A 23782-nucleotide genomic window follows, 5' to 3' on the forward strand; every position below is an offset into this window, starting at 1 on the left:
CTGTATGGTAAGGCATGTTTTTTTTAATATTTTAAATATTCATTATTCTATTAATTTTGCATATCCTTAGAGATTCTGAGATTTCTTGAACTGCTTAAAATGCATGCCAATGGAATGTGCCAGCTGATGCTGACATGTTGGTACATGGTGGCCTCATTCTATCTGGGCAGGCTTGTGTTCTTCTCAATCATGGGGACAACCCACAGAGTTCTTATGTTTCATCCTTTCTGAACAATGAGGCAACAAACACAACTAAACAGCTGCTTTTGTCATCCTTACTGTGAGGTGCGTTTGAATCGTGAGACCTGTTGATCCCCCAGGGTATCATCACAGAAAGAGGAAGTAAATTCCTTTATGAGTAACTACATAATCTACATAAACTTTATAATCTATATAAACTTTAAGAGTAACTATATAATCTATATAGTTATAGCCTATTGCAGCAAATTTGACCAATGGCAAAAAAAGAAAGTGCCAAATATATTATCGGTTTCAAATAACATTCAGTTATTAGGAGGATACTTAAGGAAGTATTTGTGCAGAGACACCTCCGTGTTCTGCTTGGGAATGTGTGTTCTGCAGTGGTCAATTGGAATTCACTGATGTGCACAGGATGACCAGCTTTGGTAATGTCTGAGTCCACAAGCAATGTGTATGAATAGTATTTGAGGAAGAAGCCTTTGAAGGCTGCTGATTCTGTCTACAAATAAATAAAACCACTAAATGTCAATATAAAGCAGCATCTTTAGATGACTGTTTTATTGTTCTCTTGGATAGTGAGTAAATAGAAGAAGAAATCTGATCTCTTTACTGTACAAAATTATAGCCAGTTCCTGAGATTCAAGATATACAAGGGAATTAAATTTCATGTTAAGAACTAATTAAAAGACAGAATAATTAAAAAAAAAAAAAACAACACAAATAATAATTAGGGAGTGCTAGATTTACTTAGTTTTAAATTGATAGGAAATGATGCTGTATTACATTGCCTACTCTGCAAAAGTGTTCCTGTATGACACGACAGGTGATTCAGTCATCAAGTGAAAATATTAATATTTAAGATTCATCTCACTTTCTTAATGCCTTGTAGTTCCACAACCATCTATGTACAAATACAGCAGAGTTAGCAGGATGCTGCTGTCACCTTGAAGCAAGTGCTCACTAACAGCTGATTAGCATTATGTGCTCCAAAGGTAAAACAGGTTCAGCTACTCTGCCCTCATTAGGAAGAGTGGAGAGAGCTGCAGCAATAAGTACTCCTCCAACTCCTTCCTGTAATTTGATTAACATGGAAGAGCTTTAATGGAATAAAGGAACACGGTTTAGTGGGAAAATATTGGTGTTAGGCAGGTGGTTGGATTGGATGATCTTGGAGGTCTTTCCAACCTTGGTGAGCCTATGATTCTATGATCTCTGGAGCCTATGATTCTATGATCTCTGCCATTAAGAGCGCACAGGTCTTAAAGGGCATAGAAGAAAGATTCTGAAAATAAATACACTGAACGTTAAAACAGAATGAATCTGAAATAAGAACTTGATATTTGTTCAGTAGCAAGGGGTCTGCAATGGGGCAGTCTTTTCTTCCATATAAATTAATAGACACCAATGCAGTAGGGAGGATAATATATACAGAAATATGCAGGATTCTGAGAGAGGATTGGGTACTTTGGGTAAGACAGCTATTCTGGCAAGCAATGCATCAATTCACAAGCTTGGTCTGTCAGTCATTTTCTTAGATTCACCAATCTTCTGAGAGTTGTCAAGATTGGCATGGGAAAAACTTGCATCTTAGTATTAACAGGAAATGCACCAAATGCAAAGCAACGCACCCTGTAAACCCCTTCCTTCAGGTCTTAAAGTGGCGCATATTAGCTGGAAAATCCATTTATCTTTCAGTTTAAAGATGAAAAATTCTCTGTTTTCACGGTACTCTGAATTGGAGAGCTTGATCCCACTAAATCTGTTACCCAGTTTAGGGTCCAATTACCAGTCACAGGGGTGAATGAAATATCCAGATAAAACGACACTGTGCTGAGATAATTCAAAAGGAATCAGCCACACTACTTCAAGCTGACATTATTTTTTTTATGCTATAAATGTGACTCCTTGAAAATTAGCTGTTTATGGGGAAAATGTACTCTTTCTTCTCTCTTGCAGGCTTCATATGGAGCCTCAGCAAAGTGCGATATCTAACATCTCTGTAGAGTATTTCCTTCCTAGCTAAGAAGGAGCAAGTTTAGGTAGATAACAGGTGTGTTTACCTGTTGCTGGAGACACTGCATGCTTCTGAAGAATCTGAGACATCCATGGTGCCGTTGCATTCAGCTGAAATCATTCATGTAATATACTAAAGGGAGAGTTTTGACTTTGTATCCTTATGCCTGTTATGCTTCCAAGCTAAACTCTTCTAGATGAATTCTTTTTGTATTTACTGTGTTGGGAATAGGGACATATCCTGCCTCTAGCAACACTTTTAACAGTAAGTTTTCTTTTGCCCCAACAGTATATGATCAGATAGATGAAAGCAGGCCTATGGCAAGTTGGGAAACTAAATACCGATATTATGAATATATTTTTTCTTCTCTAAATGTGATGGGAAAACTGAGTGCATCTTATTATGCCATTATCTTCTGGTTTTGATTGCTTGCCGTAAATTATCTGCAAAATTTGTATTGCAAAATTGTGCTTCTCAGGTTCCGTTGTGGAAATCCACCTGTTCAGCTGGTTTCCCATAGGTGTAAGCAGGAATAAATGTAATCCTAACCTGTACAGAACTAAGGGAGGGAGATGCCCTGGGAATGTGAGGGGCATGTGAGGAAAAAGTGTTCTGGTTTGTGTGTGTGTGTGTGTGTGTTTTTTTTTTGTTTTTGAATTCAGGACACTGACCTGGGGCATGAAAGATTCATACATTTGCTCATCAAAAGGTTTCCTTGTGTTCTGATAAAGGGGCATGACAAAGGACATGGGTGTTGTATTTTTCCCATGTAGAAAGAAAAATAATGGCATCTCTGTATTTTCAGTGCTTCGTTATGGAAGTTTCTATGTAGTTTCATGTAATGGATTAAGGTAAAGGATCTTCACCTGTGCCATTCACTGTGTCAGTCCCAGTGTGCAGCAAATAATCAAAGAATCATGATGTTGTGCAAATGGATGGAAAAAAAGGAGGAGCTGCAGTCACCACAAGGCCTCCCTCAGTTGCCTCTGCTCTGGGCTGAACCAACCCAGGGACCTTAGCTGCTCCTCACACCTTGTCTTCTGGACTCTTTGCTATCTTTGTATGCCTCCTTTGGATGCTCTCTCATAGTTTCATGTCCTTCTTATATTGTGGCACCCGAACTTGCATGTGGTACTCAACATGTTGCTGCACAGAGCAGAGCAATGCAACCCCTTCCCTTGCTTGGTGGCAGTGCTGGGTCTGATGCACCCCAATGTATGGTTGGCCCTTTTGGCTGCGTAACATCATCCTTGTGGCAGAAAGTAATTTTCTTCTTTTCACTGGATGTGTTTTGATATTTTTTTGTTTCTGTCTCTCAAAGGCATCCTTGCAGTTGGCCACACAATTCCTTTCAGTTTCCTGATTTTTAGGATTAAGAACAATCTGCTGAAGGCAGGGGAAGGAAAGCCATAGTCCTGAAGGGGTCTGGCTGCTGATCAGTTGGGTGGGATCACATAAAAAATGCTTCAGAAAAAGCAGAAAAGCAAAGCCAGTGATGTTACTCATTTTGAGTGCAAGAGTCTTGTCAGCTGTGGGATCTATAATTAAGATGTGATTTTCTTCCCTCTGAAGTGCACTGAATGGATACTAACTTTATGCATCTTCATGAATTACATCAAATATTTCAACAAAAATTCTGGAACTTGTATGAGGATTTAAGCATTTGGAATGTAGGATTAATGACTTATATCCAAAAGTGTCATTCACTTAGAGGCTAAAGAGCTATGAAAACATTACTTCTAAATGTTCGGATGCCTATAGTACAAAAAAATGTAAAGCCATTGCTGTTTTTCAAGCCATGTCAAGGCACTGCTGCACTTCTCTTGGAACTTCTCTTGGAAGGCCTTTGAACATATGGGAAATCTTTCCTCTGCTCAGAAAAGCTGTCACAAAGGGGGACAGAATGCTTATTTGTAGGCAAAATATTTAATGTTTAGACTGTAAACCCTGCCGGAACAAGTAAGGCTGCTTTTCCTGCTGATGTTGCCATTAAGTTTATTGCATCTCATCCAAAGTGCCTGACCTTCTTGCCTTGATCTACTTCACTCATTAGCAGGCTCAGAGCCAACATGCAGGCATTTAACAAGGTACCCAACTATGAACTGGTTTTCTAACCAAAGACACCAGCCTTGTAATTATCTGCCTGTGCTTTTGCCAGGATGTTATCACATCTCTCACAAAACAGGCTGTTGATAGTATGATGTGCACAACACATCGCTGGTGCAGAGGCTCAGTTTAACACACATACCTGCTCTGGGCTCTGGCAGTATTTATTTTACCCTTGATATAAACAGCAGTAGTTTGATAGAAGAGATGTGCGATGAAATACCTTGTACTCCTCCTTAATAAGTTACAACCACACAGACCTCCCAACAGAAACATCAGCTACCCTATGATGCAAGTTTTGTTTACATGTTTATACATAATGCATTTATGTGTATATACACATGTATGAACAGTTAGTTTTGAGCTCTTTAAGAGCAAATTGTTTAAGATAAGTACCTCTCCACTTGCTTTGGTTCACTCCAACAACAGAATGGCATCAATGGAAATACACAGGCTTTATTCAAAGGCTGCTGCTTGTGGCCTTTGATGCCAGCCAGGATGAAGGTCAGTGAACTGTCCCAGTGTTAACTCCTTGGTACTCCCAGGGGCACATTGCACACCACCCCTTCAGGCCTTCACCTCCTGTCTCTTCTGGCTCCTGGGCCCCGCAGAATGTTTTCTCCTGGGAGAAGGCAGTATGAAGAATGCATAGAAGATGTACTGCATGGTTAGCATCAATTTAATGCTGCAAACTCAAAGCCAGTGTCTGACTGTAGTTGCTGCATAACTGCTGCGTGAGTGATCTATGGGTAAGAACCTCACCTGCATGGAGAGCTTTAATCACCCCTGAAAGAATGCTGTTGTGGTTTGTCTGAGCAAAGCTGCCTGAAGGATATTAAGACTGGCAGAACCTCCTGCTGTCACTTCAGCATGATTAACATTTGAAAATACTTCTGCTTAACTGTTCAATGAATTTACAATCTTATTCTTGAAAAAATACAAAGTCTTCTACCATTTAATAGACCGTACTGGAGAAGGTGCTCGAACTTTTTTTTTTTTATTCTTCCCCAGCCTGTCATATAAACTCTGTGTGGTCAGAGATCTGTTGCTGAACCAGAAATACGCAGTGAGAAGGCTCCATGTTACTAACTGCTGTTTTACAGTGTTGTAAGCCTTGGTGGCCCTGCTCCTGGAAGGTGCTGAGCATCACTGCTTCACATGCAGCACAGCCTACAGCCACCAGCCTTTGTTGAAGCATTGTGTGACCTGTTGCCTGGTATATAATCAAAGATTATAAAGATGTTATAATTATGAAATAAACCAGAAAGTTTGGCTAAGCAGGTTATAATAACAAAAAGAGAATAGATAGAATGCTTACCTGTGTCCTGGGCTTGCTGCAAATCTCCAGAGGAGGGATCTCCAGAAGAGATCATTCTCTACTGGCAGTCAGCTCTTAAATGGGTCTAGGAGAGGTGCAGCCAGGCTCCACCCCTTCCGGCAGCACAAGTGAATTGCCTTCACCTGTGCTCCCATGGCTGACTCATTGCTCGCTTCAGAGGTTCAGGTTGTGATTCAGCAGTTCCCATATACCTGGGAACTGAGGTCTTCCATGAATTGGTCTCTTTACATAGCCATACCCAAATGGGATTATCAATGGTTAGGTAGGAGCTGTTAATTCTGGATCTTAGTGATCTTTGCCTCTCTACTAATGCAATTTCACAGCTCTGTCTGATAAGTTCTGTAGCAGAGAGTGCTGCCTAACTTCTTGTAGTCCCAGATTTTGGCGTCAGTTATGAGTATCTCAAGAGACAACGTCTGAAAATTCTACTCAAACTGCAGCGTGATGCAGGCAAGAGTGAGGAGGTAGAAAGGCTTGCTGCTGCTGCACTGGGAGCAGAATCAGAAATGCTTGGTGGTGACTGGTATTTTGGGGAGTTGTGTGAAGGAGCTTCTCCTTTCTGGATTTACGCTACTAGGAGAAGGGGATAATTTAAATTTCATGAAGGTGGTATACTGAGAAATGACTGAAATAATACTGGCTGCAATAATTACCAGGTACCACAGATTGTGATATTACAATATCATTCTCCTTCTCCTGAAATATACCTTTAAGAAATGAAAAAGAGCCGGCTGGAGCTAGAGGTAATTGCTTGTGGAGGGACAGGTAGTGGTGAAACCCATTATATCATTTCTCTGCCAATGAAATATTTCTCCTAACAGTATACTTACATATTTGCTCTCTCAAACTTAGTATTATTAGAAACTTAGTAATTACTTATGATACTTTTAAATGAAGATGACAATTAAGGCATGCTACTTCTGCTGAATTGCTTCTGAAATTAAGTTACTCATACTTGCATCAACACTTTGAGGCTGCTTCCCTGAGGTGTAGTAAAAACTCAAAGTGGGAGACCATCTCTGACCTGGATAGCTTACCTTTTCAAAGGACAAGATGAATAAACACATTGGTTCTCCTTCACTTCAACCTGCCGTTTTAATTCTCTTAATTTTCTGTATGCTACTTCCTCTTGCTTGAAGACTTACTAGGGAGAAGGTGTCCATGTCAGCACTTAGCTAAACTATTCAAATTGAGTTATCTTTCCTGCAGTTATCTTTCCAGCCTTTCAGTTAATAAGCTACTGTCACAGTGCTTTTATGAAGGAGATAAAGCTGCCTGCATATGAAAAGCTTCTAAACAATGTTGTCAATGTTTATGATACTCCATAAACGATATAATGACTGTCAAACAGTAAATCTCTTACCCTGTGGACTCTAAACCTTGTCCCAAGTTATAAGGTATAAAATAAGGAGCGATTAGCAATGAAATAATAAGTTACAAAGTAATCATCACTCCTTTTTGTTCCCACAATCATATTATTTTCCTGTAGTATAATGATAAGTAGACTTAAATGACTACAAATTTAGTTGACCTATTTCTAATCTTATGCTTACTATTGTATTGCAAGTAAAACTCTAACAAGCAACAGATATAAAGTTCGGGTAAAGGAAGGCAAGATTTATGCAAAAATAAAAATATTTTAAATAGATATGAATAAGTATTTGATATTCCACCGAGTTTTGTATTTCATTTGCAAATGGGTTTTATATATTAAATGAAGAAATACATAAATGAAAATGTCTGCCTAAGCTATGAGGCATGACCTCTCTTGTAAGACTTGTTAATACAAGGTATTAATAATTGAATACTTCAAAATGGACAGTGAACATAAGGATAGAGCTTGTCCACAGACACAGGCACCTAAAATGAGGAGTCTGCTACAAGTTCAGAGGCTCTTTAGTAAGGAAGAACTGGCTGCAAAATGATGATGGGACTACCCACATCTGGGAGGATATTATTTGCATGCCAAGTGTCATCCCAGAGAGTTGGTAAACAGTGTTTGTGTATATTGCATTTTTCCTTTTGGTGCTCACTGTGTTCTAAAGGGCATTATGAACTGGAGTAAAAGCTCAGCCTTACATGCTATTGCGTGTAGTTCAGTATCTCCTGTAGTTCTTTCTTATTAACCTTTTTGTTATGAAAGAGGAGAAGGCAGCTCAGTTATCTTCCCGAGAAGGATCTCCTTAAACCAGTGTTTATCTGATTGCAAACTCAGTTGATATCAGAAAAAAATCTTAGATAAATATTAAGTTTTCCTCCGTGGGCAAAGAGTGAAATATTACTCCCTGGAAGAAGATCTTCCCTTTAGGAGAAATGTACACTTTTATTTGCCACTTTTCAAACTGAAGCAGCAAACAAAAGCCATCTCTTTTCTCTCCGTCCTCCAAAGCAGCTCTGTGAAGCAGAAACACTTATCAGCATTGCTCAAGTGCTTTCTGATGCTGAGATTGCTGCTAGGATCCAACGCTTGCAGAGAGAAAAGGAGGAAGGGAAAGGGAAATTTTTTCCTGAATCACTGTGTGAGTGAATTGGATTTGTTGCTTGGATTATTATATGGTAGAGGAACAGATTTAAACATCTAAACCAACAGTTAATCTTTAACTCTCAAGTACCCTTCATAATGACAGGACACTACCATGAACTGAGATTAATGCCCTTGCTCTGCACGTGGCAGAGGAGATCTTTTTTGGCTCAGAGTCTCATCACCAGCCATAAAGCTGCAAAACAAGAAAACAAAGAGGTAAGGGCTTTCTTCTTCACTATTATTGCAATATAGCAAACCAGAACTGATAAACAGAGGCTTGTTTTTTTCTCTAGGAGTCAGTGTGAGCAAAAAAGTGCAAGGATGACCATTGCTGTTCTCTGAAAAGCCCTCAAGGCAGCTCACATTCAATGCTTCTTCAGGGCTTCTGCTGGAGGCTGCAGCCTCATCTGGCAGCAAGTGCCAGGGTCACCTCTGCTCCCCACCAAACAGCATCCTTGCTGTTATGCAGCTCTTTGGACTTGATGCCATTTCATTAACCATCTCCACACAGTCAGGCTTTGTGAGGGTACTCATGTCCAGATCTGCGTGGCTCCATGTTGTTACACCTCTAGCAGCTGCACGAGGTCTGTCCTTGGCCTGCAGAGCTGTGCTTCACTGCCTCGCAGAGCCTCACCCAGCTGGAGAGGCCTCTGGTCCTTGGCTGCCTGCTTCCATTAAAGAGGGAGCACTTCTTTCTGAATATCATGAAAGGAAGTTAAATGACTGTGATTTGATAGAGGGAGTATTCCTCTCAAGGGAGCCTGCCACCATCAATAAACTCCTACCACCATACACATTTTTTTACTTCTTTTCACATCAAATTTTGTTTTTATTATTTGAAAACTAGGTGGTTTCTGCCTTTATTTTTTCTGTAGCTTGGTTGTAAAATGCTCAGTTCTCATCAGTAATCTCTGCAGCTCCCCAGTCAAATGCTGCATCTCAGCATCTCTGGGAGGAATCACCTAAGATAAACATGCCAAGAATGGGGAGAATGGTGGAAAAGCACATTCGGGAGTTCTCAAATCTTTGTAAACTTAGCTGATATTTTATCACAGATACATCCAAGTTAAAGAATCAGCTTGGATTTCTTGTTAAATCATCCTCTAAGGGCAATTAAGTTTTCTTTTAATGTACTTAAGGAGATGGAAGGAAATGAGACACGCGGTGTTCTCACTGCAAGGAAACAAAGGAAGAGAAACTGCACGACTGTCAGAAATTATTTCTAAAAATAGTCATATTGCACTTTCCTATAAGGCAGCAAATGCTCTTTAAAATGAGAACAAGTCAAACACACTTGAAATCGAACACTGAAGTCTTTGTTTGATGTTCCTTCTTTTGCAGGCTTTATCATCCTTTCAGGTTGTTTTTCCCTCCTTGCAACACTGAGCTATTTCAGCCTTGCCTGAAATCTTTCTACTCCGTTATCAAACCGACCTTCTTTTTGCACAAGCTTTCCCAGACACTGTTCAAACACTTTCTATCAGCCTTGTTTGTGCGTGAGCAATGCGTGGATGAGAAGCCCCATCTGCTGCTCCCCGTTTCCCTGAAGTGCAGCACAACATTTCTCCTACCTAATTTCTTGTTTGAGTGTTTGGTGTGCTCTGCTGCTTTGGAGGGCTGTGTAAGTATCTCCTTGCGTTCAATTTCTGAACTTTGCCATTGTTTAATGCTTATCTCTTTCAAGAAAATCTTATGACATTCTATAAACTTTTACTGAAGATTGTCTCTGAAAAACCTCTCAATCATCTCACTTGTTTCTAGAATGTTTTGCTTGCTTGAAGGAGTTTTTCTTTTTCCTTCTGCAGGGTTTTAGAATCCTTCTTTCATTTTCTTAAGTGGTTAGAAGCTAATTAGACATGACTTGAAAATGTATGTCTCTTGTCTGCATCTCTTCCAGGTCATTCATATGTAGCATATAAAGAAGGAGATAACCTCACCGTACTATAAGTCTCCCATGTAAAAGCCCTCCTGTGATACTGACCTTTGTGTAATATTAAAAGAACTGCGTTTCTTCAAGTCACCCAAAGCTGCCAAATATATATACTCATCTATTTTTTTTACAGTGAAAATGCATGCAATTCAGAAAGACGGAATGCGTGAACAGAAAGAGGGAAAACTATGGATGATGGAGAAATCAGTACTTATTCATTGTATGAATGTGGTTACTTTAACAACCATATTGTAACCTGTGTTCTGATCTTCCTTGTTCAAGTGCAACGTACCCCAAAGGTACTTTTTTAGGTAGCTGAAACTAGAAAAGCCTGTTTTGTTTTACAGAATAAGGTTAAATGAGGACACATTCATTGCAAGTACTTACCCTGTCAAGGTCTAGAAACAACAAACTAGAAAGAACGAGTGAAATGTATGTGAAACTGAGGCATCTAGGAGGATTTGTGACAACATGAAGGTAATCTGCTCCTGGTTCAAGTGAGGTGGTGCAAAATCATGCAGACAGAGCTGTTACAAACTGCATAAAGATTGCCTCTATGCCTGTCTCTTGCCTAACATTTATCATCCCCCAGTACTTTGGGCTTCTTTCAGACACAGCCTGCAGCATTACAGCCCAAATAACCTCTGTATCCATCCAGGCAGCACCCTGGAAAGTGTCAAAATTTCACTTTTGTCAGTAAACCTTGTTCATCAGGGAAGAGCCACCACTGCCCCCACATGGGATTCTCAGCCTTGTCTTTTCTTTGCGTCTGGGAAATCCTGCTGGTGGTATGTGTGATTATGCTTGTTCTCTATAAAATGGACTTCAGTTGCCAAATTTTTGCAGCTTTTTGCACAGCCAAAGGCTGGAAGAAATAGCCAGACTGGGCTTTTGAAGTTTGGGATGCCGGTTGATAAACTTCTGTTATTAAGTCACCCCTACTGAAGATCCATCCAAAGCTGTCTATAATAACTTTACCTACTAAAGTCCAAATCCTCATTCTCCACTACATTTTTGTTGCTAAATCCTAAAAGCTTGTCTCCTCTTAAATGTCTTGAATGTTTTCATGCTTGCTTGAAAAATCCCTTTTGTTTTATGCCAAATTGTTGCTTCTGTGATGGACGATAGTAGTATTTGAAGATGATGGTTGGTTAGGTCCGCCTGCTGGAGGCAAGGTTTGCCTTCTCATAAAGAAAACAGCGTGGGAAGAATGTGCCTCTTTGACCATCGTTTGATTTTTGTTTTTTCTTATGATGGGTTGATGGCTGGACTAGATGATCTTAGTGGTCTTTTCAGGCCTTAATGATTTTATGATATTTTCCTTCAAATCTTATCACTTAAATTATATTTCACGCTTAACATCTCCATCCTAAAATTGCCCTGGGTTTGGATTTTCCTTGTCTCGATCAACAGGCGACCTCTGTAGCTGTGCTTTGCAGCTCTAATGTATTGCAGAACTGGCATTTGGTCTCTGGCAATACCAGTGTTGCCAGTGTCAGCAGGAATGAGGAACCGGACAGTGGTGATTACATGTAGTGTCACAAAGCTTCTCAAGTTTTTACTTCAAAGAATGGCTTGTGTCACCGGTAATGTGGAAGAAACTGTGCTTGAAAGGAGGCTTTGAAAAATGGTGCCTGGACTTTCATATGTTAGGGATCTCTATGTTCAGTTTTCAACTTCAGGATCTGTTCTTTACCAAATTCCTAGAAGGCATGGCTGAAGCAGTGTTTCAGAGATTATTTTCAAAGCTGTTTTGTCTAGTTTGTCTCTTCAGGAAAACAAATCTGTAGTTTTTACAGGTAAATGTGCTCTGACAAAGGGACAAAGAGCTCCCTGTTTAAAAACAGGTCTTGCAGGCTTTTAGGTCAATACTGAAATCACAGAAGCAGTTTTTAGTTATCATTATCTTGGAGGTTTGCTTTCTCTAGTTTGATTTTAAAGATTGCAAACACTTTGAAGTAATTAAGGTCTAGGAGATGAACTAACTGAAAACCTTGACTGGAGTTAATCTGGTTATTTTAGGAAAAAAAATGTGAAGTTTTTGTGTTTTGTTGTTGCTGTTTCCTTTGCTGGTTTGAAGTGTCACTGCAGTAACAGTGGCTATGCTTGTTGCTGGAAACACATCAGGCTACTTAGTACTACTATGCCTCAGCTGACTGCTGTTCTCCAGGTGGGATAACCCCAGCTCTTCTTTCCACTCTCCTACTTCCCTTCCCTTCTTTCCCTCTTCTGTTCTCCACACAGGTTTCCTATACTCCTCTGTTGGAAAAAAACATACTTTTATTATTATTATTATTATTATTAATATAATTATTATTGCTATAGATCATCATTTTATGATGCATCTGAGTTAAGGAATTATGGCTGGACCTGCATAGAGTCAATGTGCTGGGTCCTGACCTTGGGATTCATTCCATCACCCAGCCCAACACAGCAGCTATTCTGAATTTAGCCTCGCTGTATATATTACTTGGTTAACACCTATTCAAGAATCTACAGTAAGAACTTCAAAGAAACAAGAAAATAAAACTTCAGAAAGAAAGAAAAACACTTTTAAAAATTACATTTTAAAAATCATCACTCATCTCAGGAAAAACAAGATGCAGAGAGGTTTGCAAGCACTAAATGAATTCTGCACTTACCAAGTGTCTCAGTATATCTGCTGTTGTTCACCTAAGGCAGCTATTAGTTATCTGTGCTGGGGCTGTTATTCCTTATTCATGTGAAAAACAGAGTGTGTGTCAGGGAACCTATTTTCCTCCTTTTCTGGAAAAGAAGAAAAGGAAAGATGACTCCCCTGGGCAGCTGCCGTGTGCTGGTGTTTGTAAGCCTTCCCCTGCGGCTGTCTTTGCAGAATGTGCAGCATGCAGCTGTGCATTGAAAACTGATGCAGCGAGAATTTCTTTGGAAAATACTTCCCCTGATTTCCTTCCAAAGCAGAAATTGCAAAGCACAAAGCTGTTTACTCTTTGCTCATTTTTTTTCACTATTTTTTTTTTTTTCTTTTGGAAGATTGATTATGAATGATTGCAGATTTTATGTGATAAAATAACTCAGATATCCTTTCTCCTCGTTTGGAGGACCTAAAGAAGGTTCAGTATTCTGCACAGTTGTCTGTGGTTCATAGTGCAGAAAAGAAGTGCACGTTACAGGATTTCTCTACTCCTTAATTTTATCTTTCACTTTCAGATAGTGCCCACCTCAGCCTTGTGCTGCTCTTTAAGGCAAGAATGTCCTTGTCATCCATTTCAGTGCTGGAGACTGAGATCTTCAACTACATTGATGCACATCAAAGTGACTTCATTGAGGTAGGAATTGTACTGCTAGGAAACAGTTGAGGGGCAGCACTAATGTACTGGAGGCTCACGTTCCACATGACAGGTAAGTGTTTGCTATTTAGAGAGCAGTAGGTTTCAGGTCTGGAGTTGGGTATGCCACCTTTGTGCCACAAAGCAAAGTTGCAAAAAGACGATCGATGCTGGGGACTCTCCAGGTGGAAGAGGTATTTGCATGGACATTTGCAGACCGGGCTTGGGCAGAGAGGCTCCACTGAGTCAAAATGTACCAGTATAGGAGAAGTGACCAGACCTCACAGCTCCTACTGCTAATGCCAGGGAGCGTTGCAGAGACGGGTTGGCATGGGGCTCTAATGATTTGCTGGGGGCCAAGGCTGCTGAGTGCATTTTAAGCATAAGAAAGGCAATCCTGGCTCATGGCAAATCTTTACCAGTTGGAAAACATACAGCTTCCGTCATACTGCTGACAGGATGGAAAGGAAACCGTATTCCAGTGTGATGCTTTCACATATGAAGATTAAATCACCACACATTCCTAGGTTTTAGACCAACCAGCTTATTGAGCTGTTCTTTTCTTCCTGTGCAGAATCTCAAGGAATGGGTGGCTGTGGAAAGTGATTCTGTGCAACCAGACCTGAGGAAAGAAGTTGTACGAATGATGTCATTGGCAGCAGCCAGGCTTGCAGCTTTGGGAGCCACTGTTAATTCAGTAAGCCTGGGGTCACAGCAGGTGCATGTCCATTCCTTGTATTTAAAATGTCATATGTGTGCATGTGTCACGTTTTACCCATTAATTGTAGGAAAGAAAGAAAAGGAAAAAGGTCTGAATTTTTACCATGGTTTATTTTAACTTTCTTCTTGATGATGTACCACAGTTAATGCATCAGCTCTTCACCAAAGTCTCCATACGAGGAAGCAACTTTTTCAAGGAAAATGTTACCAGAAATAGGACCTTAAGTGTCATCTTTGTTTTTTGAGGGGCTCAATGATTCTTAGAAAACAACAGGTAAGAGTTAGCCTCTGAGAAATGTTTATCTCCAGTTGACTCATCTCACTGAGGCTGTGGCTCTTTCCTGCCCCAAGCTGCTGGCTTTCTGTGCTCAGAGGAATTCGAAACTCATGACCAGGGATTCACTTTTCCTTCCTATGAGGCTCCTGGGAAGGTCAGTGAACCTCTCAACTCAAGAATCTTGCGGCACAGCAATATTTTATTACTATCAGGCCATGCCACTTACTAGTCAAAATGAGTGCATTTAAAAATAAAACCTGAGCACATGGCATGCAATTATGATTGCCAAGATATATATCAACAGCCTGTGTCAATAACAGCAGGGAATGCGTTACCTGTTGTTGAAGCAGAGATCAGAGGCACATCTTTCTGCTTAGGGCCTTCTATTGCTGGGCAAGAAGTAGCTACATTTTAGTATTCAACAGATTTATACAAATCAATATTACTGGTGAATTTGAGGAGGTACGTGCATTCTTTTAGCTCTTATTTTTCACCCCTGTGAGATGTCCAGCCTCTCCTGGCCAAGATGTGGTGATCTGTTCTGCATAACTGTGAATAATTATAAGAGTAGTTTAGAGCCACAACCTGTTTTCAAAACATTACCAAATTTCTGCTGCCAGCAAAGTTTTATTCTGTTTCTTTATCTGAAGTTGCAATCCTCCTGCCATCTGTCTGTTGAAAAATAAGTCCCCAAATTAGATTCTGTGTAGCTTTTGACTATTTTAATGTCAGAAGATACGCTTTTGTCAACACAGCATACAGTCAACTTTCTCTCCTTCAGTACTGAGAAGTACTAGTTTAGTAAAGAGTCCATTTATTGCAATAAAATGTTAGAGAAGCTCCATAAAGTCCCAGCAGAACATGAAGGAAAAAAGTCTTAATCTCTGTAAGTGGGTTAGATTTCGATTCAAAATCCGATTTAAGGACTTGATCAACTGAATATGCAGAATTATTTGCAATGAGTTCTCCAGTTCTTATAACGTTTGCAAGTTTTCAAAGGTTGCTTTTATAATGTTGATCTACAGTTGCTGAATGGCCAGCACCTTCCACTGCCACCTGTCATACTTGGGGAACTTGGCAAGGATCCCCAAAACCTCACCGTCTGTTTCTATGGCCACGTGGATGTACAGCCTGCCAAAAAAGAAGATGGCTGGAAAACTGACCCTTTCACATTGACTGAAATCAATGGTGTGTACACAATTATAATTCTTCTGTCATCATTTGAAATATGACTCTGAGATTTCCAGCAGGAGGATGTTCCCTATATTGTTAACTACAGCACAAGAACTTCTCCCATGGAATCTGATGGGATGAATCCAGCAACTTTACTTCTTGATACCACGCTGTGATTTGTGAGACTCATCACTGACTGCTTAATAATTGGTGTGGAAGAGCTACATGAGGTTAATGTCACTTTTTAGTGATCATTAGAAAGTCCACTTCTGCTTTAAGATTGGGTTGTTGGATCAGTCACTGTAATCCTTTAGCATCTCCTCCTGCCACACTGGAACTTAGGAGCATTTCATAGAACTATAGAATCTTCTGAGCAGTTGGAAGAGACCCTTAAAGATCATCTAGTCCAAATCCCCTGCAATGACCAGGGACACCTACAGCTACATCAGGTTACTCAGAGTGTAAGTTCATCACGACCTTGAACGTCACCAAGGATAAGGCTTCCAACACACCTATGGGCAAACTGTTCCAATGCCTCACCACCCTTATCTTAAAAAAACTTTCTCCTTATATCCAATCTAAATCTCTCCTCTTTTAGTTTGAAACTATTTCCCCTTGTCCTGTCATAACAGACCCTGCTAAAGAGTCTGTCCCCTTCTTATAGCCCCCTTTACATACTGAAAGGCCACTCTCAGGTCTCCCTGGAGCCTTCTCTTCTCCAGGCTGAACAGCCCCAAGCTCTTTTAGCGTGTCTTCATTGAGGAGGTGTTCCATCCCTTAGATCATGTCTGTGGCACTCCTCTGGACACACTCCAACAGGTCCATGTCTCTCCTGTACTGAGGACTCCACATCTGGACACTACTCCAGGTGAGGTCTCACCAGTGCAGAGTAGAGGGGCAGGATTACCTCCCTTGACCCACTGCCACACTTCTTTTGATACAGCCCAGGTTATGGTTGGTTTTCTGAACTGCGCGGGCACACTGCTTGCTCATGTCCAGTTTGCCATCCACCAGTGCCCCCAAGAACTTTTGGCAGGGCTCCACTCTATCCTTACACCCCCCACCTTATGTTGATAGTGGGAGTTGCCATGACCCAGCTGCAAAACCTTGCACTTGTCTTTGTTGAATCTCATGAGGTTCACCTGGTGCCACTGGGTGGAAGAATATGAGTCCTCACTTGAGGTAGCAATCCTTGTCTTGCAATCAGCTGAGCATGATAAGTTCACTGAAGGAAGACAAATGGTGGATGGTGAGTTAGAGGGTGAGAGAATTCAAGAACACAGGGATTCTGGTTCCTAGTCTTGTAGCCAGTAAGTCACTGTTTCCCATCTGCTGGGACTGGTTTTAAACAAGTTTAGTAAGGTAACCCTTTCACCTACAGTGGGGACTTCCACACATATTTACTGCTGTACGTGAAATTAAAATCTGTCCTATGTAGTATACAGCTGATTGTTAAAAAATTATTCTGCAGCTGTACTTGCAGTTCACACTTCTGTGGTGGTGCTCATCTGTGCTCTTTTGCTGCTTGTCACCTATGCTGAAACTGCATCTTGTGCAAACTCTTCAGGCATATCTGGAGGGATCAAAGAGCTCCTTTAAACAGGCGTGGAAATAATAATGAAATAAACAAACAAACAAAAAAAGCCCAGCATGTAGCAGAAACTGCTGTATGAAGTAAACAAAATTTAAAACAATCACAACAAAAACCAACATAGCATTTCACTGGTAAACAGCCACCACCTTAATTTAAATCCATCAACGAAATCCTGATTCTGTTGATAGCTCACTTGACATGCTGGTACAGCTTCTGTGGCAATAGAAATTTGCAGATTGCATTGATGAGACTAAATAAGTTTAAAATTGCTTGAAAGCTTTTTTCTTTTTTTTTTTTTTTTTTTTTTTTTTTTTCATTTAAGGAAATCTCTACGGGCGTGGAGCAACAGATAATAAAGGGCCTGTGTTGGCTTGGATAAATGCAGTGGAAACGTTTAGAGCCTTGAAAATAGTAGGTATCAGTGAGGACTTGGTTATTATTATAGTATCTTTCTGGAGGAATGTATTTGCCTTCTTGTGACTTAGATAATATGTTTCAGTCCCAACAGTGTATGTGTATCTTGAAATATTAGCTTATTTCTAATGCCATTTATAGTGCACTTATCCCCCTCCAGTATGAATGTGTACTTGACTATCTTTATTGTCAGTAGTCTGTAAGCAATGTAAAAATGGTCCTGCTGTCATTGTCCCGCAAAGGAGAATACTGTGCAGGAGACAGTGTCAAAAGCTTTTACCATATTGCTAACAGCTATGAGGTCATATTTAATAAGCAGACAAAAATAAATCTTTGTCATTACACCTTCCCCTAGAAAGCAGCACAGACCATCCAGCAATACTCATGAGTGGTTTGTTTCTAAATTTTTGTGGTTGTTTGATGAGCTGTTGGTGAACATATTCATTGCACAAGTTAATTTAAATCTAAACATTTCTTCCTGAACTTAATTTGAGAATTGAATCAAACCAGAGAACATCCTTACAGCCTATAATCAGAAAATGAATTGAAATGGGAATCTGAGATCACGTTTGTTTCTCCTATAGGATAGGTCAGCACTTGTAACTCTCAATATTCCACAGAAGTTCTCCTAGTTACTCTTAGAAATGCATTCTTATAAGCTAACAGGGCTACAGGTTCATGAGGACAACTATCAGGGATTCGCCAAGAGCGCTTTCACCACCAGGTGACTAACCTTCATCATGGGTAACATGCTGGGAAAGCAGCAGCAGTGGAATTTTGCAAGTGATTCCAAGATGGGCACTAGTAGTGCAAGTTTAAGAGGCCAGATATTTTCTGTGAAAATGCGATTGTTATTACCCATACTTTCCAAAGTCATCAATATTTAATATTACTGAGAGAAATCCCATGGCAACCCAAAAAGTTTTATGGAAATAGAAGTGAAAAGATATTTCTTAATGCATTGTCATTAAAAAAAAAAGAGAGAGAAAAACAGGTTTAGCAGGAAAACTGTATGTATGTATGTATCTACCAATGCATTTCTATTAAAACAATCCATATATTCCATGTCGTTCTCTTCTGAATATGTATTGTAAGTCAGCCTGCTTTTGCTTTTTACAGATTCCTCTTTATTTTTGAAAGTGCTTGTTCCTTATCCAGACTTCTCTGATGTTCATTCAGGCTATGCCAGTAAACTTCAAGTTTGTTATTGAAGGCATGGAGGAAGCAGGGTCTCTGGGGCTGGAGAAGCTTCTTGAAGAAGAAAAACAGGGCTTTTTATCAGACGTTGATTACATTGTGATTTCAGACAACCTCTGGCTCAGCAAGAAGAAGCCTGCCCTTATATGTGGGACTCGAGGCAATGCCTGCTTCTCTGTGGAGGTGAGGGACGTGGGTTTGTGTGAAGTGGGTCCCTGATAGTGAGCAGTGATGTATCTGAGATCGCATCTGTCTCTGAATGCACAGAAAGGCTGAGAGCAAGTTGAGTATTTACAAATGCAGCTCTTCCTTCCATGCTTTTCATTGCTTGTGCAGATTTCCCTCCTTATTTCAGTTGTTAGCCTTATTTGCTTTCCTTAGTTTCTGTTCAGTTGCCATTTCTCCGCTTATGATCTCTCCCCTATACCATTGCTCTCCTTCTCCTGTTCCTGCTGTTTCTGATTGCCCCATCCTCACATCAGCCCTCTTCTGTAGTAGACGACTGCCCCTCCAAACCTATTCCTCCTGCTGCTTTTTTTTGCCCTTTGTCAGCAGGTATTGCTAAATGCAACATCACTGCCTAAAGACATTCAGTTCAGTTGGATCTCTGAGTTTAAAAGCAGTGCAAAATTTTTTTAACCATTGGCGGAAGCAAATAATGGTGCACTGCATTATATTGAGCAGCCAGCGTGAGCTACTGTGAAGTGAAATTTCATTGCTGGAAACTTTAAGCATAAAAGAATTCAGAGAGAGGATTAAAGAACTAGAGAACTAAAAAAAGATCTACATTAACCTTCATGTTTGAAAAAGAATGAAAATTTGTTTTTAACCAAAAGAACCTCAGTAGTTTTTATTCAATTCATGCAAGTCTTGGTTAAGAAAAATGAGAACATTAAAACATCAAAAATGACCTCTGCCTGCTTCCAGACAGTTGGCTGTAATGAGGTTTAGAGAAGAAGAAACAAGTTTGTTGCAGGAATATATTTTACAATAAACCTGAGCGTGAAATTGTGTCTGGAAAAATAACCCATTTAATAAACCAAATGCCTTTCTCTGTTCTAAAGTTGTGTGATTCAAGAGAGCTCTGAATTCTTATTTGTTACAATCAACAATTCAATTCAAACTTGGACATACGTTTTATAAATGTAGAATAAGGTTGTGCCTTTGTTATGAAGATTTTTGCACTTATTCTACAATGCTAAAAACTGCAATATGCAACATACTTATGATGTATTTAGTTTTACTGAAGTAAAGGAGGGAATGGAGAAGGATTCTTTCTTTCAAATACCTGTAAGTAGTATAGACAGCTGAATTTCTCTCTCCATTGGTTAACAACAGAGGCCTATCTTCTCTTTACTAGTAGCAGATTGTTCCTGACGTGTTTCCCATTTTATGAATAGAAACATAATAGTTTTCTATTTGTGGCCCTATTTGAAAAGGTGAGGCTACCAGTTTCTGAGGAAAATGAATACTCACAAAAGAATGAGGTGGGGACTACTGATATGTAAACTGTGTTTTTGGCACAGGTAGAAGGTGGTGACAAGGATCTTCACTCTGGAACTTTTGGAGGCATCATTCACGAGCCACTGACTGACCTGATAGCTCTGCTGGGTAATAACATGCACCATTGCAAGAGTAGCTGGGGAACAGTAACTAGCAATCAACCCAATGAAGATCAGTGCTATGTTTAATTGACCTGCGTAGGGCAAGTCCAACAGAAGCATGATTCCTAGGTTTCCAAAGCTCAGCATAGCTGTGGTGAGAGCAGCTGAGGAAGGGAATGTCCCTTGTAAGAGCAGACATATGTCTGCTATGCTCTCAGTCTAATATTCATTTGTTAATTTAGGATGGGTTAGGACTGTGGGCAATCTGAATCTATATGCAAGTAGCAGTGCCCAAGCTAATGCTGATTTGTTTCTGAGTGGGATGATGCTCTCATGCGTGCAGTTGGGCTGACCCACTACACACTGCAAACAAATACCAGCTCAGTGCTTTTCTTACTAAACATGAAAATGCATCAAGTGAGGCAACTTGATGGATGCAAACAGAGTAGTTGTTTGTTAGAGTTATTCATTTCATTAACTCAAAAGAGTTAATTAAAAGGGAAAAGAAGTTGCAATTGCCAAGTAGAAGAAAGAAGTCCTACTTTTACTGATATCTTCATTTTCTTTTGTAGACAGCCTTGTAGATCCCACAGGTCATATTCAGATCCCTGGAATCTATGATGCTGTCGCTGCCCTGACAGATGAGGATAAGAAATTGTGTGAATCTACTGAATATGATATAGAGGAACACAAAAATAATAGTGGAGTGAAAAAACTCCTCTACAGCACCAAGGTAAACATAAACACATAGCAGAAAGAATTTAAATTACGCATTCATAGTGTTTATGGATAAAGCCAAACTGAAAGATATTTTCTGCCAAAGGGAAACTCAAAATAAGGGAATATAGAGCACCAAAAAAATAAACAAAATTAATCTGTGGAAAATGAAAGCTTCAGGGTGAAGCAATAAAAATATGAAAAATCAATGAAAAAGAATAATGCAAACTAAACAGTTTGGTTATAAGCCACTTTGCCAGAATTAAAAAATACATTCTAAATAAAAATTACAGATAAGGGCTGGCTTAGAAAGATTTCTCTGAACAGAGGGTGGTGACACACTGGAGCATGTTGCCCAAGGAGGCTGTGGATGCCCCATCCCTGGAGGCATTCAAGGCCAGGCTGGATGTGGCTCTGGGCAGCCTGCTCTGGTGGTTGGCGACCCTGCACATAGCAGGGGGGTTGAAACTAGATGAGCATTGTGGTCCTTTCCAACCCAGGCCATTCTATGATTCTGTGATTTTATGACTTGCAGCTGGGAAAAAGGGTATTTAATATTTTTATCGCTAATGTAATTATATAAATATTAGCTTTTATTTCTGTGAAAAAGCTTCTGAAATGGCCTAAGCTAGACTGTAATAACTGGCCTTCTATAAGTATAATTAACAGTAAATAAGTTTTGATGCTTTTCCTAGATGTGGATGAAATAGTGGAAATTGCATGTATGCATAAAGCTCAAGTCTCAGAAAGCTGGAGTACAAAGAAAGAGAGGCACTCTGGAGTTCTGCACTCAATCCAGTTTACACAGTTACTAGGGAAAAAAAAGAAGAAAAAAGAAAAGAAAAGAGGAGAAAAAAAAAAAAAAAAAAAGGATGTCCTATCACTCCTCTCCTCTTTAGAATGAGCACTTTATTTTTTATTTATTTATTTTTTTCCCCTTATCTCCTCCAGGAAAAGACATCATACCAGTTACTGAACATTATCCCTTTTCCACTCACCACTTGGGTCATTAGTATAATTTCTCTCCTGTATTATCTGAATTCGGTCTGGCTGAACTGGTCACAGGTTTCTTCTGTAGAAGTACTGAGATCCACAGACGGTCAGATCAGTTGTTCTGCTGTAACTTGGCACTAAAAAATTCACTGCCAAAATATTTTTAATTGTGCTTCAACTTTCTTATTTTGTATGAAAGGCTTTTCTCATCTAAATGTTTCTAAAGGGAAACAAATGTAGACTGGAAGGAAGTTGAAGTATTTTTTGAAATGAAAAGATAGAATCAGTTTAAGTTACAAACCAAACATCCTGAGAGCTCTGTGTTCTAAATGTACAACATGGGTGGAAAAAGTGTGCTTCTTCAGTTTGGTTCTACCAATTGTGCACGGCTCCAGTGTCATCCCTTCTATTTTTTATCTTATTTTTTGAAGGAAGAAATACTTCTACACCTGTGGCATTATCCTTCTCTCTCTATTCATGGGATTGAAGGAGCTTTTCATGAACCAGGAATTAAAACAGTAATTCCAGCAAAAGTCATAGGGAAATTCTCAATCCGCCAAGTCCCCAACATGGATCTTTCAGATGTGAAACAACAGGTAAGAAGCTAAAGCCAGGTACTTTCTATTGTGTAAGCTAAGTCCTCATAGCACTTCACATCTTTACAACCTCCATAGTAAACTGAATGAATGTTTCTTGCATTTAGCTGTTTACAAGGGTAGTTTCAAGAAGATGAAAGATTCTAGATGGAAAGTGTTTGCCCTGCAGGTGGTGGACCATTTGGAGAATGTATTTGCCAAGAGGAACAGTCCAAACAAACTGAAGGTGTCCATGCCCCTGGGTGCCAAACCTTGGGTCGCTGATGTTAATGATCCACTATATAAAGCAGCAAAAAGGGCAATAAGAACAGGTATGTCTCTTCTTTTTCAGTTTTTGATATATCTGCAAGTCTGCAGGGGAAATGTGCTCATCCACAAAGAAAAAGGACCGTGCTATACTCACCATAATGAACCTCACTGATTTTGACAGAACAACTCGGTCACAAAGCCCTTCATATCTTGCTGAGTTGGTCTGCATTTGCTAGGACCAGCCAAAAAAGCTTGTTTAGTTCTTTCATGTACTCATACAGAGATGGAACAGTGAAGTGCAACTGATTTGTTAAGTCAATTGACTGTGCTCTCATAACAATTTCTACTCAAGCTATTCATGTTTGAGCAGAATGTAGGTATTTGGTAGTAGAAGAAAGCATCTTTCATTTCAGTTAACAATTAATTCATTCTTTGCATATGTTTCAGTTTTTGGAGAAGATCCAGATTTCATTCGGGATGGTTCAACAATTCCTATTGCCAGAATCTTTCAGACTATAACACAGAAAAGGGTGATAATGTTTCCGATTGGAGCAGCTGATGATGGAGAACACTCCCAGAATGAGAAAATAAGCAGGTTTCTTTCATTTGTTCATTTCCGCTGTAAGAAAAAGCAAGGACAAACAGAGAAATTTGCAGTCACCACAGGCACGAAGGAGGACTTAGGACACAATATTTTTCTCATCCTCGCAGAGGTGGTTTTCCTCATAGCCTTCTCCTGAACCAGAATAATCAATGATGAAAGACAGAGTTAAGGGGGTGACAGAGTAGTTTTGCTTGTTAAACTTGTGCTAATACATGGGTGATT

The 23782-nt window shown here is 39.8% G+C and overlaps 1 protein-coding gene across 1 annotated transcript; it reads left to right on the forward strand.

Moving 5' to 3' along the window:
• The first annotated feature begins 8297 nt into the window (after nt 1-8297).
• On the forward strand, nt 8298-22994 carry LOC125691296 (beta-Ala-His dipeptidase-like). Its single transcript, XM_048940502.1, has 10 exons — nt 8298-8400; nt 13304-13422; nt 13997-14140; nt 15445-15607; nt 17509-17597; nt 18780-18980; nt 20324-20408; nt 20974-21134; nt 22543-22707; nt 22815-22994. The coding sequence occupies exons 2-10, from the start codon at nt 13345-13347 to the stop codon at nt 22842-22844; spliced, it is 1116 nt and encodes a 371-aa protein (XP_048796459.1). The 5' UTR covers nt 8298-8400; nt 13304-13344; the 3' UTR covers nt 22845-22994.
• The last annotated feature ends 788 nt before the right edge of the window (nt 22995-23782 follow it).

The sequence above is a fragment of the Lagopus muta genome, chromosome 3 (genome assembly GCF_023343835.1).
Source record: "Lagopus muta isolate bLagMut1 chromosome 3, bLagMut1 primary, whole genome shotgun sequence".
Classification (NCBI taxonomy): Eukaryota; Metazoa; Chordata; class Aves; order Galliformes; family Phasianidae; genus Lagopus; species Lagopus muta.